At 38.6% G+C, this 15,374-nt stretch overlaps 1 protein-coding gene across 1 annotated transcript; it reads right to left on the minus strand.

Annotated features, from left to right (window-relative positions):
* Nucleotides 1–855: 855 nt before the first annotated feature.
* Nucleotides 856–11,760, minus strand: ADGRF4 (adhesion G protein-coupled receptor F4). The gene is made up of 8 exons (XM_059399063.1): nt 11,674–11,760; nt 10,675–10,729; nt 8,164–8,315; nt 6,945–7,196; nt 4,696–6,075; nt 2,444–2,485; nt 1,930–1,989; nt 856–903 (listed from the first exon to the last, which is right to left on the minus strand). Exons 1-8 carry the CDS (start codon nt 11,758–11,760, stop codon nt 856–858), a joined length of 2,076 nt encoding a protein of 691 aa, XP_059255046.1.
* Between the last annotated feature and the right edge of the window lie 3,614 nt (nt 11,761–15,374).

A 15,374-nucleotide genomic window follows, 5' to 3' on the forward strand; every position in this document is an offset into this window, starting at 1 on the left:
ACAGCAAGGGTGTATCCTCTATCAGTGTAGATGTGATGATATCATTCGCTCACTGAGGAAAGGAAAGTACATTTAAGATTTGGTCATATAAGAATAAAAAATACTAACTCAGAGGGATACATGCAACCCAATGCTTACAGCAGCATTATCTACAGTAGCCAAATTATGGAAAGAGCTCAAGCGTCCATAGACTGATGAATGGATAAAAAAAATTATTATATGGTATATTATATATTATGGATATGTATATATATTAGCCTAAAAAAAGAATGAAATCTTGCCATTTGCAATGACATGGATGGAGCTGGAGAGTATTATGCTGAGTGAGTAAGTCAGTCAGAGAAAGACAATGATTTCACTCATATGTGGAATTTAAGAAACGAAACAAATGAACCGAGCAGGATAAAGGAGAGAGGGAGGCAAACCAAGAAAGACTTTCAACTACAGAGAACAAACTGACGGTGATGAGACAGAGGTGGGCAGGGGGATGAGTGAAATAGGTGACAGGGATGAAGGCGGGCACCAGGTATTGTGTGGAAGTGTAGAATCACTATGTTGTACACCTGAAACTAATATTACATCGTATGTTAACTAACTGGAATTTAAATAAAAACTTTTTTAAAAGATTTAGACATATACACTGAGATGACATAGGTTTTAAAGATGTGCATATTTTCCTTTATGTACTGGGCAATAAAGCAGTTTCTAAGCTCTAAAAGATCTGTCTACTGTTCCCTCCCCATCTCACTCCTGCCTCACACTAGAGGCAACCGTGTGCTCACAAGGGCATTAAGAAGTTTGTCACAACTTGAAAGCGAAGATTCTCCTTGAGTTTTTAATACTCACATCTCGTCTTCAACGATTCATTAATTTAGATCCATTGGTTGGGCTTAAAGATGCATTCTAAATGAAAAAAAAAAAGTAACAGTGATCTCAGTATGTAACGGTATTGAAAAAAGTTTATTTATATTTATGTATATGAATGCTTAGAGATAAACATGTAAAAATGGAAATGTGAAAACAATCATTAGAAATGACACAGCTACACAGAATAAAATCACTTTTCATTGAAACTAACATTGTTAGCTGCATCATTCTTTTTATGTTCCACTGAAAAAAAGAAAGAAAAAACTTGCCGATTTAATCATGACATGCCACTGATTGTAAAACACATTCCAATTGCAGAAATGTTAGAAGGTAAAGAAAATGCCTATCTTAGCATTGATGAACCAGGCTAACAAAAGTCACACCCAATAGTAGCTAATCGTAAATGCTGACTGTCAATGTGTTCAGAAAATGTTTTGTCTGTTTATTTTTAAGAAAGTAGCTACTACTGAGAAACTATTGGTTGAGTAAATGACTGCTTTCTAATTAATATGGCAATGATGTCAGTTTCAGTTGGTACCTTAAAAGATGGATAGCTTGGTCAAGCTCAGGACCAATAAGTATACATATACTTCAATCCAAGAACAGGGTTTACTGAAAAGAGTCCTGAGCAAGGACACTGTGAATTCTCATGATTAACTGGGCTTCAGGCGAATCTCGTAAGTACTCTGCGCCTATAAAACGACTAAGTTGGACTAGAATTTCATTTCTAACTCATCTCTCATTTCCCAGCTCTGGTGTTTTAGGAGTCTCTGATCCTTGTTTCATGTTGTCCCACATCAACGGTCCAGACCTCAAAATACATCCAGTGGTCCAGAAGGATGAAATACATCCAAGCTGCAACACTCTCTTGAAAGGTACATTCTACTGACCTTAAGCTTTAGCCGGCTACTCCAAATGTGTCTAGTGAAGAAATGAATGAATGAATGTGTGCCCTAATAATTCTCTTTGCTGACAAATCCGGAATACTAAGCTATATTTGTCTTGTGTGACTCTCCTGAGGACACTGACCCTTCATTATTGAGACTGAATGGGAGGGCTTACCTCTGCGACCCTTGTTCTGCCGTTCAGTGAAGACATCCTCATCTTCAAAGCATCTCTTATCTAAAGAAACAATAACAGTGAACAAATGACAACATCCCCCAAATCCAGACCCCTGTCCTGAAACTTCAAGACCACTAACCCTGGCAGAAGCAGCTTAGGCTTACGGCTTAGCATAGTGCTTAGCCAAAAATAAGACTTGGATAAAAATTGAGGTATAGCTATAATTACATTTATAATTAAAATTAAAATGTTGGTTATAATTAGATCTAGAGTTAAAATTAAAATTCAGGTAATGGTTTTTATTCTTTTGGATACACTCACACACCACCTCCTGTTAACTTAAGTACAGGAAATGAGAGAGTAGAGTTCTCTCCTTTTCTCCTCTCAGCTGATGCCTGAAGCACCCCCATAAATTCACCCCATGGACCAGGTTTTCTGATCAAAACCACTCCATCCCCCTGCTACCCTGAGCCACATGGAAATATTTACAATAAGAGAAACAAATTCAAATTACCTTATGGTCCATAATGGTTCCAAACAGTAAGATGAAGAACCCCTATTGCAAAATTCAGAAGTATGAGAGATGGTATGGCAGACAACATCCCAACTGTTATTCTAATACCACCCTTCTAGATATCTTCAAGGACAGTTATTGGATGTTAGAAACTTCAGCTTTTACTGATTCAGAGAAAATACATTGGCAAATTTTTCTGTGATTGTACCTCAAAGAAAGAAGGTCACCTTCATGTCTGGGCAATACAGTTATTGATATTTATTGAATGACTGCAAATGTACAATGGTGTTTTCCCCCTTATTACATCTGTTTACCTTCTTTCCAAATATTAAGTAGTTGTTCTTACTTATCGTAACAGTAACATGACACAACATGACATGGAATCCTGTAGCTCAAAGTGAAAATCATGGAAACTTTCTTGAGAAGTGAAACCTGTATTATAGTTACTTTCAGTTGGGGTTAAAAGTCCCAAAATAGCAGGGTCTCTGAGCTGATGGAATTAGTTTATTCATAAAAGAGAAAACTACAGAGCTCTGAAAGACAGGGTCTCTTGAAGTTTAAATTATTTGGTTACCTGTAAAGTCACAATAATTGATAGCCAATCTTTTTAAATGGTGGAAGTTGAAGTTTAAGAGAATTCTGGATCCTGCCATGAGAATGGAAGGAAGGCTGGGTTTCCAAGGAGAGTTTCACGGCAAAGAAACGCTAATCAGAAGATGGAAACTTTTAAATGTGAGTCACAGAGAAAGCTTGCTGAGAAAAGTTGGAGTGCATTTAACTAAAAGTGTTTCAGTATTTTTCTATCAAGAAAAAAGAAAAAGAAGTGATTCAGAAAAGAAACAATAAAACTTTCTGAAGCTTAATTAAGTTATAAAGTTAAAAAAAAAATAGAATGATATCATTAGTCTCCAAAATAACTTCAAGATTTGGGGAGATTTATGTCAGTCCAAGAGCTTTTGATTTCAGAGGAAAAAAAAAAAAAAAAACACCAAGAACAACAACCCTGAGTCAAATATTTCTCCTTAAAGCCATGCAAGGCAAAGAGTGAAATAAATGTTCTCCATAGTTATTAAAGACATATGAGTAAGATATATGATTGATCTGAGCTGGCATTTCTTAAAAGTCTGCTTTATATTTTGTACCACATTTTTAAATATAGTAATAGTGACACATTAACAGGAATCCATGCTGCTTTACTAAACAGTTATATTTATATATTTAAAGCAGTGACTGGAAATTTTTTCTGTGAAGAACCAGATAATAAATACTTTTGGCTTTGCGGACTACACAGTTTCTGTTACTGCTACTCAGCTTTGCTGTCATAGCTCAAAAGCAGCCATAGGCAAAATGCAAACGAATGATTATGGCTTTATTCCAGTAAAACTATTTACAAAAACAGGAAGCAGGCTGGAGTTTGCCAACCCCTGATGAAAAGCATAATTAAGGATATGAACTTGCCTAATTTACTATTCCTCGTAGGTATGGAAAGCAGTCTGGCTAGTGGCAGCTTCCCAAAAGTACAAGCTCAGTAGCCAACATAAAGTAAAGCAACTTTTGGAGGGTTAATTTTGCCAAACCAAGTATGGGAGAAGAGAAAAGAAAAGAGAAATGACTTTAGATTCAAATCTTTGTCTTACTAAGGAGAAGGGTGAGACCCAGAGAAAAGTTACACTTCTAGGGTCAGGCAACACACAGTCAGATCTATTTCAACGAAGAACAACCTCCATTTATTTCACCGGGATGAGCCATGAGGACTCCTAACTGGTTAACACTCAAAGAGAATGGCAAGTCCTGTCTAGTCCTCCCATGGGAAATGACTGTTCCACTGAGTTCCCAAACTGCTTGAGAAAGGATAAAAACTGCTTTGTTTTGAAGCATACCATGTGAGTGTAGATTCATACATCTTTGATCAAAGACTAGTCCTCTAGAAGTGAAGGTCAACTTCATCTAACACTGAAACTTTAGGAGAGATACAGGTGGACCGGTTGAGGACAGAAAAGAAGGAGATTCCCACCCAATCAGCCTGATCAGCTAAATCCAACTTGACAATCAATGGGGTGAGAGGAGCCACAGCTGAATGTCTCCAAGACATGGAAAGAAATGGAACAAACATTTTGTATTCTATATTTTTCAATCATATAGCCAGAATATGTCATATAGCCAGAATAACAAGTTATGAAATAAAAATATATCTTATAAATAAAATATTAATAATATTAACTAATAAAACAAGTCTCTTTCTAGGTACTTACCTGGAAAGCATTAAGCAGGGCAAAAATTATGTGGAATATCAAAGAAGTGCCTTCTATAAGCGTAGCTACTCCAAAACCCCAGGTCAGTCCCAGCAGTGGGGTGAGGATGGCCACATTTTTGCTGATCCTCATAATTATGGCGAGATCCTGAGACTTGGAACTGCCAATAGAGGGCCTCTGAGTGTTGACAGCAACAACCAAAACCACCACAAGATTCACGGCCACAATGACTAAGGCTGGGATGGCAAATGCTAAAAGGGCTTTGGTATTGTCCCAGTTAAGCCAACAGGCATCGGGTCTCGTGTAGCCTTTCTCTGGCACTGTGATAGCAACTGTGGTGCCAGCGATGACCAGTGGACACCCATAGCCAATGGCAAAGCCAATGGCCATCAGGCGGGACTTCATCATCCTACGGAAAACAACCAATATTCCATAGATGATGAGCAGTGCTTTGAAGAACATCCAGAAAAACAGAGAGAGGTAGAAAAAGTGGCTGAAAAATGTCAGCGCAACACACCACTTGGAGTCCTGGGCCTTTTTGTGAAAGTTAGAGTTTATGATGAACCACACATTAGCAATCAGGAGCGACACAGCTATGTTCACGATGCACACATGACGCAAGTATGATATCTCCGTCACAACCACCCGGGACCACACCAGGGCTTCAATGGTCAGGCAAAGAATCAAGCTAAGGATGGAGATGCTGAGCCCAATGCAGGTGATGTAGTACAGGACTTTGTTGTCTATAGATTTGGGGGACATTAGAATGGAAAAGGACATCACCATGTTGGTGTAGTTACACAAGCATTTCACTCTGTTCGTGATCTCCAGCGTGGTTTCACAAGCATTCTCATCCCATCTCCTTTTCCTCGAGTGCCAGCCAACACACTGGGCCCTGGCATTCCGGGATTTGTTGATCTTCTCAAAGGTAAATAAGACTTGCTTCAGTCCTTCCGGTAAAATCACCGAAAGAATGAGACCATTTACAGGTCTAGGAAGACTCACATTTTGCGAGCGGACTTCCTTCAGTATGGCCCCCAAGGTGGGAAAGGCTATGCTGATGGCTTGGGATGCATTTGGTGACAGCTTCCACAGGTCTTGCCTGGGAATTTCTATCATCCCTAAGATACCCTCTGTTGTACTGTTCATGCTCGCGGAGAAATTGAACTTTTTCTCTGAGGTATTGTGGTTGATGCGAAGCCCTTTTGCCTGAATGAAGAGTTCATCTGCAAGGTTCTCGGATTCATTGTGCACGCGGAGTTGCCTCGCAAACAGATTCACTGACTGCAACAAATCCGAGCTGGTATTTTTGTCTGGAATGAAAGCCCAATTTGAAATGGCTGCTGTGTCAAGGATGTGGTTGGCCACTTCACTATAACTCTGCAGTGGAGGGGAAAAAAAATGGAAGTTATGCTAAGGATTTACACATTAGTGTAGAAAGTCAATCTCTAAACCCTGAAATTTCTCGAGTTCAAGTGATGGGATCTTCTTTGATATATTGCTCTTCAAATTCACTGTTTATTGGAATCTCATGCTAAGAGGACTTCAGAGAGAGAAGTACAGTAAAACAATCATTAAAATAAAATGAAAATATAAATAAAGTTTATTACTTTATTATTCCCCGGGGACAGCATTTCCAAACTGCAGTTTATATAACCTAAGAGTTCTCATGAGCTATTAATGATTGTTTAATGGAGGGAATTGGGGGTAAATTCTATAAAAACCTAAATTTGAGAAACACTGCATACTGTATCTCTATACTCCCCCCTTTATAAAGAGGGCTAAACTTCATTAACACATGAAAAGTTCTAAAAAGTCCTGCCAGAAGGAAACCTGCTTAACTTTGTTTAACCCAGAATTTCTACATCTGCTATGCACAGATCTCCCTTGTAGAAATGAAACCCCCATTAACTTTTCTCAAAATAATTATGTTCTACAGAATTAAATTTGGGCAACACTGGAATAGACACACTCTTGCTCACAGCCATCCTTTCGGGATATTTTCTTGAAACTAGTAAGTCTGTACAGAAACATGTATTAAAAATGTGCTAACTTCTTGAAAATTTACATAAATTAGAGTGAATCGACCTGCAGAATTGAAATAAAATCCTGTCGTTGTTATGGTTGCTGTGGCTGTCTGACTTTGGACCGTACATTTGAAACTGTTAAAATGCAAGATTTGGTTAAGAAAAAAAAAAAAAAAAGGAAAGAAACCTGCCAGTTTTTAAAATGAAATTGTCAAAGAATACCTTCATTTTCTCTTGGGTAACATTATCAGACAAGTCTGTAGAAATATTTCTTAGTAACTCCACTATGAACGCGATGTTTCCAGACGTGGCTTCTGATGACTTCACGACATCGAGTATGCAGGCATAATCAATTGGACAGTTCCTGAGGATTCCTTGAGCTACACTCTCCACGGGTTCTGGAGCTCGAAAATCAAGAACGTGAACAGGCACAGATGATGCTGCTAGGGAGAGGCGTGATGCACTACTGAAGTCCTGTTTAAAAAAAAAAAAAAAAAAATTTGTTCAAAAATGATGAAATACCTAACATATTTCAGAATAAAGGAGCGAAGGCACAAATACACCATGAGGGGAAAATGGAGAAGCAAGCGGAACTAAAAAGGGGTTTAGATGCCAAGAAAGACAGAGAGTGTAGGATGGAGTCACACCCAGACAGGAAGTTCCATCAAAATTGCCACTGAGATCAGGATACTGACCTATCACTTTCAGGATAGTGGTTTGTTTGTTTGTTTTAAGATTTTATTTATTTATTTGACGGAGATCACAGGTAGGCAGAGAGGGAGGTGGGTTGGGGTTGGGGGGGAAGCAGGCTCCCCGCTGAGTAGAGAGCCCTATGCAGGGCTCAATCCCAGGACCCTGAGATCATGACCCTAGCTGAAGACAGAGGCTTAACCCATTGAGTCACCCAGGTGCCCCAGGATAGTGGTTTTAACCCAAGGATGATAACAAGACATTTTCTCCAGAGATGTGGAGAAATTCTAAAAACAAAATCTGTCTACTTATTTTATCTTTTTAAAAGGGGAGTCTCATGAAATTTGTGTGGGTGGGGATGGATGGAGGTTAGCAGGTCAAATGATGCTAAATTGTAATTTCAAGAAGTTTAGAGTTCAGTAATTAGGCGAAGGTACACACAAATCCATCTCAAACTTTAAGCTCTAAAATTTGAGGTCAAAACTCAAACTTCAACCTCTAAGCATTTGCCATTGTGTAAAGGAGTTTTTAAAGAAAAGATGCTGAGAGGGAGAAAGAGAGAGTGAGGAGCAGGGAGAGTATCTGAGAATTGGGGCAAGGAAGGAAGGAGAAGAGACAAATTTCCCACAATCTGCCATTTTCCCAAGTCTAAGTCTGAGATTTATTGTCGTGCGGAACAGAACACAGGAAAATGCCTCTACGGTTTCCTGAGAAATTAGCCCTAGAAGCCAATAATATGCAAATGCTTCACCTTAAAGAGTGTTTCCACCGAGAGGCTTGTACATGTTTCAGTTGATTTTTGCCACTTGTTTTGATGACATGTAAATCCTATTTCTCCACGAAAGTGCTGAGCACAGGGCTGGCTGCAGTTGGAAGCCATGGTGCAAGGTCCCTGGCATTTCTCTGAAAAGCAAGAGAGAGAGAGGAGGGGGCCTAATTAGCATGACTGAGCTCTGACGGAGGCAGCTAACTCATTCTAGGGATTTGGGGATTGTCTGCTTTCCAGAGGAGGTGACATTGAACAGAGTCTTCAGCACCAAGCAAGGTGTGCCAGGCAGGGTGAACAGCACATGGAGAGGAGGGGTCGCAGGTCAGACAGAAAGGCTAGTTTAGAGCAGCTGAGGGGGGTGGGGCAAGAGATGAAGATGAGAGACTTGAATTCTGTGCTAATATGGGGGTTACCAGAAAACATGATTGGATTTGTTTTTGAAAGATAATTAACAATACCATAGAGCAAAGGCAGTAAAATTTTCCATAAAGGCCATGATAGGGTTGCCAGATAAAATACGGAAAGTCCGGTTAAATAGTAAATTTATTTTCAGACACAGTTGAATCTCATTATTTGCAATAGTTATGGTCTATGGAGTTGCTTCCACAAACACCGAAGAAGGGGAAATCAAGGCAGATTCTTACAAGCTTTTCCTCACACTTTTATCAGCTGATTAATATATATTAGCTCATTTTATGTGTGTTTCTATTTAAAGACATTTCGTTTATGTTGTTGATTCATTACCATTGAACTCATGGCAAATAGTACCATAACTCACAAAAACACATGAACAAAGCTCATCTAACACATGAATTTTCTCTTTAAGACACATCACAATCTCCTTAGGAACACCAGACAGCTCTTCAGAACTATGTCAGGGCTATTTTAAATGACAAAATCACAAACAAAAAGCATAAAATACAAAAATATGGCATTAGTAATGCACAAAAACAACACTTGTTTATAGTAGGACAGCTAGAACAAGAAGACAGAGTGCTATCTTGTTTGGCTGGAAACTTGTACCTGAGCTAACTCAATTTTTTTTTTCTGTCTATGAATGATCCAGAAAGCACTGTGAGTAGTGATTTGGGGGTCACCAATAAGTTCCAATAGGAGAATGAATAGGAGAATTTATAAATGTAGAGTCCATGAATAACAGGGATCAACGGAAAATATTCAGTTAAACAATGAATAAGTTTCTATTGTTCATATGATACATGCAATATCATTCATTGTTTATCTGATTTTTAAGTTCAATGAGGAATTCCATATTTTTATTTGCTAAATATGAAAACTAGCCAGAGTATAAATATTTTCACCATTGTAAACCAGGTGTCTTTCTCAAAGCTACTCTGTCTTTGTGGCATGAAGGCCATCAAAGATAGTAAGAATATAAATGGACATGGCTGTGTTCCAATAAAACTTTATTTTTAAAACCTGGTGGCAGGCCTAATTCGGCCCATGAGTAGAGTGGATTGACTTGAAGCAAGGAACCCAAGAATGAGGGTGTTGAAGTATTCCCGGGAAAAAGGATCTAGGATCTGAAAAGAGGTAGAAAAAGAAAAAAAAGTAAAAAAGGATCTGAAAAGAAGTAAATCCTAATGGAAGCTAGTAAGGTGTTGAAATCTTTAAGATGTGGTGACTGTCTGTGAGTCAAGGGAAGCTCTGTGGATGACTCCATTCATAGAGAAAGGAAACAAGGAAGTTTGCATTTTTCTTTACCACCTACCCACTGTCCCTGGTTTTGCAAAGTCATTTAAGCTCAGTGCATCTCAATTTCTTCATCCATACAGTTTGGAGGTGATGCCACAATCTTGTTTAAAACTTGAATGAGTGAGCATCCTGTTCAGCCCTTGAATCAGTTTTGCCAATGCTCAATGAAGGTTAGCCATCTCTTTCCCTCTTTTCTCAAGTCCACATCAATGTATAAATGTATTTCTTGTTAAAAATATACTTGGCCATGTCTGTGCAGAATCCAGTGATCTCTGCTATTTGGGTAAGAACCATGTGATTTCATTATCTCGCTACTAATAACTATCTCCATAGTTTTTTTCTGAGTTTTTGAGAGTAACCCATCTCACCAACACAATACCTATCTTACATCACTTCAGTAGACTTCTCAGCACCAGAGTGTAACATACATTTAAGTATTCTGAAAATACCTTTGCACGAAGGCATGAATTCTGCCCTGTTCCTTCTTCTGCCTCTTATTAGCTGATTAGTTCAAACAGATTTCCCTTTGGGGTTTTAAAGTAAACACTTGTCTTCTACTCTAGAACACGTGAATAATTTGCCAACTTGGGTCATTGACTATGCCATGGATAATGGTATAATTGTAAGAAAGCCTGTCAATACTGGTAAACAATGAGAACTTGTTAGAGACTGTTCGCCATTTGAAAGTTTGTGGTCTGGGGACATGCTCTGCCAAATCCATGCTTTTTCTTTACTCTGCTCAGTCTCCCTGTGGAAGAACACTCTTCTGTAGACACCTACCTTGTATCCTTCCAGTCATGAGTTTCCCTTCAGGATGTTGACGTTTATCTCCATCCTGTAAAACACAAATTCCCAAAGGTCCTCTTTACTGTGGAACTCTCCTTGCTTATCTCAACATAGAGGCTCCATGTGGAGATGAAGAGAAAATGTGTTCATGACTCAGAAGAAAACTGCACCAGGTCTGCGTGTGATGTCACAGAAATTTTCAGACAGAATCATGGAGGTGAACACAGACAGAGAATAAACCCTCCTCTGAGGAGGGCAAGAATCTTGCCAGTGGTCATTTGGGCCCTGAGGGTCAGGTTAGTGGATTGGGTACCTATTTTGGGAAGCTCAAGTACTCAGGGAGAAAAGAGATGTAGTAATTATAATGCTAAGCTGGTCTCCTTCTGTATTAACTGTAACTATGAAATGAAGCTAATATGATCCACCAAATACCATAGATCCCCTGAGAGGAAGAAATGAGTAGATGCTAGGAATAATCATTAGGTGACAATAATAGAATCACAAACTCTTCTGCAGCTATAAAGGGCTATAAAAATTATCTAAAAGAAAAAAAAATACCCTTTATGTTATACATAAGGAAATTAAGACTCAAAGAAGAAAACAATGTATGCAGCTAATAAGAAGAAAAGGTAAGGTCTAGAGCTGAAATGCTACCTGCCAGGCTAGTATTCCTCCTCCCAGCAGCTGCCTGTCTATGTTCTCTGTGGCTTGCAAAGTGATTTTTCTATTATACTGTTGTGCTCTGTTGCACCATGCAAATACACTGTTGCAGGGCCCAGCCACCTCTCAACTTTTCTTTGTTCCCTTAAAAAAAATACATATATATATATATATATGTATTTTTATAGAGATAGATGTAGATATATATCTGCAAGAGTAAAATTGTAGTCATTTGAAATTTTATTTAAGATCATGTTATTTGTCATAAATTTAACTCATCTAGGAGAACTGGCAGATTTCCCATGGGACCACTTGAGAATGGATTAAACTTACTTTTATGTGGACCTTGGATTTATAGTGAGAACATTCTATGCCCAGAAAGAACATTAAACAGCAAATCATGGTTGCCTGGGACTTCATCTTCACACATTAGGATCTTCACCTGCAATACAGAATGAAAGTGGATTCAGGTGGAGTTGATAAAGCCAGACAACACAAAACTTAGCCGACTAACCAACCCCTTGGTGACCCTATTGGGTACTCTGAGATGTCCATACCAAAACATTCTGCTTCTAGAAAGGACACGAATATCTACTTTCAAGCCAGCTAATGTGTAAAAAATGGAAAAGACTTTCCTTCAACTGGCAACTTGTCTACAAACAATAGACAGGAGTGATGGAAGCACTAGGAAGGATGTATGTTCACCAAGGAACCATTTCTGATTATTTGATCCACGATTTTCTTTAATCATAACATTTATCAAGAACCTTTATTTACCAATCACTTTTCTAAAGTCCTCCTTTGCATTAATTAATTTAATTAGATGATGTAAGACAGTATTATCATCTTCATTTTATTAGTGGAGAAGCTAAGGTACCAAGTGACTATGAGTCAAGGTCACTCATAAAAAGTGGTGGAGCCAAGGGTTCAACCCAGATGGTACAGCTGGAAAGTCAAGTTCTAAGATGGGATCTCTCAGCAATGGTACTATTGACATTTTGGGGATGGATGGTTCTTTTTTTGTTGGGGGCTGTCCTGTAAATTATAGGATGTGCAGTAGCATCTCTGACCCACTAGATGCCAGGAACAGCTTCCTCCCTAACTGTGCCAGCCAAATATATCTGTTATGGGCAAATGTGCCCTGGGAAAGGAATTTGCTCCCAGTTGAGAACTACTGTTCTACAATGTACTGTCTCTCTGGGCAAAGGGGGTCAAGGAACTTAAAATGAATTGAATACACACTATCGTCTGTTATTGGAGCAAGCACTGAGATCCTCTCTTATAGATGGATCAACTATTATACAGAGAAACTAGAAGCATGAAAAGATAATTATTCTTTGGCTAAATCTCTGTTTCTTGCCTTTTTCTTCTTTTTAATATATAATTGACATGTGACATTGTGTTAATTGCAAGCATAAAACATAGTGATTTGATATTTGTATTTTTGTAAAATCAGTACGTCTAGTTAACATCTGTCACCACACAGTTACAATTATTTTTCTTTTGATAATGCCTCTTTCTTGCTAGTTCTACCTTTCAAAGACAAATTTCCAAAAAGCATCTCCATCACAGTTGAAGTTCATCAACATCATCATGATTTGATTATGACAACCATACTTCTCTTACAGGTTAGCAGAAAATAAGACCATTTATTGGAAGCAAAGTTCCTTAGAACAATGCTCTCTTAGTACAGATGCAGCAAAGTAAAAATGTCATGGACTTTATATTCAGCATGAGCTAAGTTGTCAATAACATTTATGCTATTGATGAGCTATTTGACATTTGCTGAGCCTATTTTCTTTCTCATCCATTTCATAAAATGTGGGATGATTATTCATTCTCTCAACCACCCTTTATCAGGTGGTTCCTATTTGTCAGAAACTGTGCCAGATGTTGGGGATAGGGAAGTAAAGGGTGCTGTCATTTCCATAAAGGATGTCCAGTGGGGAATTCAGACAAGTCAAACCAATAGTGGGAAGAGCGATCAGCTACATACTCTACCTAGTGAATAAGGCCAAGCAGAAACTGAGCCTCAGCAAATGTAAATTCCTTTATGTTGTAATGGAGGTGAACGAACTCTGATCCATCTATGCTCACCAGGCAACCTGTGGCCAGGGAGCAAAGAAAACTCACTGATCAGGGATCGTCAGACTTTCTCTGGGTGGAGTCAAGACTAAGAAGGTCTTTCATGACTGCAGTGAGCCTTCACATGAGAGGATGAGCCACAGGCACTTACAGGAAGGCATCCAAATTGTCTTTGAGCTTAAAATTCTTTGAGTTCCTAACCAATGAATGGGGAGACGTATTTGGACTTATACTGTCATCTTGTAGAGCAAGTCTGAGCAGGGGAAAGGAAACATGGCCGAATGACAGGCAAAGTGTGGTAATGGATTTGCATAGTTGCTGGAATATGTGTGTGGAATTCAAGATCTTACGTGAGTGCGTGGAAAGAAGTTCTCATGTATGTGGCAAATTGTTGGATGGGCACACTAAGCAATTTGCAATATTAATATTATTTCGGATAGATTTTTAAAAATTGTTTATTTATTTACTTATTTATTTTCAGTGTAACAGAATTCATTGTTATGCACCACACCCAGTTTTCCATGCAACACGTGCCCTCCATATTACCCACCACCTGGCTCCCCCAACCTCCCACCCCCCACCCCTTCAAAACCCTCAGGTTGTTTTTCAGAGTCCATAGTCTCTCATGGTTCATCTCCCCTTCCAATTTCCTTCAACTCCCTTCTCCTCTCCATCTCCCCATGTCCTCCATGTTATTTGTTATGCTCCACAAATAAGTGAAACCATATGGTAATTGACTCTCTCTGCTTGACTTATTTCACTCAGCATAATCTCTTCCAGTCCCATCCATGTTGATACAAAAGTTGGGTATTCATCCTTTCTGATGGAGGCATAATACTCCATAGTGTATATGGACCACATCTTCCTTATAGGATAGATTTTTAACCATCATCATAAAAGGAAATACCAGAAGAACCAATATAAGCTGTCTTAGATCTATCTGTATATTTCACATATACACCGGTGGCTTTCCAAAATTTTTATCCTGACACAGTAATAAAACAGATCTTAATCATGACTCAATGTGTACAGACATATATATGTATGTGTATAGGTATCCATACATAAAACTGGAAAAATGCATAATTTTTATATTTTAAAAGGTTTTATATATTTCTTATCCTTCCCACCTATGAGCAAGACACTCTCTGCTCTGTCCATGATTTTTATCTTGCATTCCACTCTATCTGCCATTCTTTCGGAAACTGGTCGCCACCCACTAAATTGAATCCATAACCCTCTAATGGATTGTAACCTGCAATTTGAGAAATAGAAATACAGAATGGACGATTCATTTTCATTATCAAGTTGAAAATCGTCCACTTCTCCCACTGAAGTGGTCTCTTTGGTCCTTCCTCTTTACTTTTTCACAATCTATCAAAATGTTCTTCCCAAGGTACATGCAATTGGGGAAAAAAGATACCTACATTCAGAGCCAAATAATAGGACGGATGCTGAGGTTAAATGCAATTCTCTTCCACCTAGAGAGCAATGGTTTGAAATGCACAGTGAAATGGGTGAAGACGAACCAACAGGAGGCCACTTAAAAGAAATGATGCCTGCTATCTAAGGCTTCAGAAGGAAGCATTTTACTGTCCACAGTTTTCAATATAAGAACTTAAAGTTAATCTTGCTGGAAGAAAGTTGGACATTTGGCACAATGATGTGATGTGATCTGATGTGGTTTAGGAAGTTCAAAACTGTTTTCCTGAGCAGTGTTAGGGCCTCTGTAAGCCCACGGCTCCTGAAAGTGTTTGGAGACTAAAGGATCCACTAGGCGTGGCATTTTTCTATAGATCATTATGCTCTTTGTGGAACATGATGAAATAATGACATATTCTTTTTTTTCCTTAGAAAAAACTTTCTAACAGATCGCTTATATGTAGTGTGAAATCATAAGCATGGCTACATGAAACACAAACATTGAGCTGAGCATAATTAGCTGTTTG

This window comes from Mustela nigripes, chromosome 5 (assembly GCF_022355385.1).
Source record: "Mustela nigripes isolate SB6536 chromosome 5, MUSNIG.SB6536, whole genome shotgun sequence".
Taxonomy (NCBI): Eukaryota; Metazoa; Chordata; class Mammalia; order Carnivora; family Mustelidae; genus Mustela; species Mustela nigripes.

Bases quoted from the DNA above. Each gene is read 5' to 3' on its own strand.
- ADGRF4 (XM_059399063.1), bottom strand. From the start codon at position 11,760: ATGAAGTCCCAGGCAACCATGATTTGCTGTTTAATGTTCTTTCTGGGC. The intron at 6,076-6,944 runs GTATTCTTTGAC...CCTCCACTGCAG, and splicing joins TTACCCAAGAGAAAATGAAG to AGTTATAGTGAAGTGGCCAA. The intron at 2,486-4,695 runs GTAAGTACCTAG...ATTTTGCAATAG, and splicing joins CCCTGCTTAATGCTTTCCAG to GGGTTCTTCATCTTACTGTT.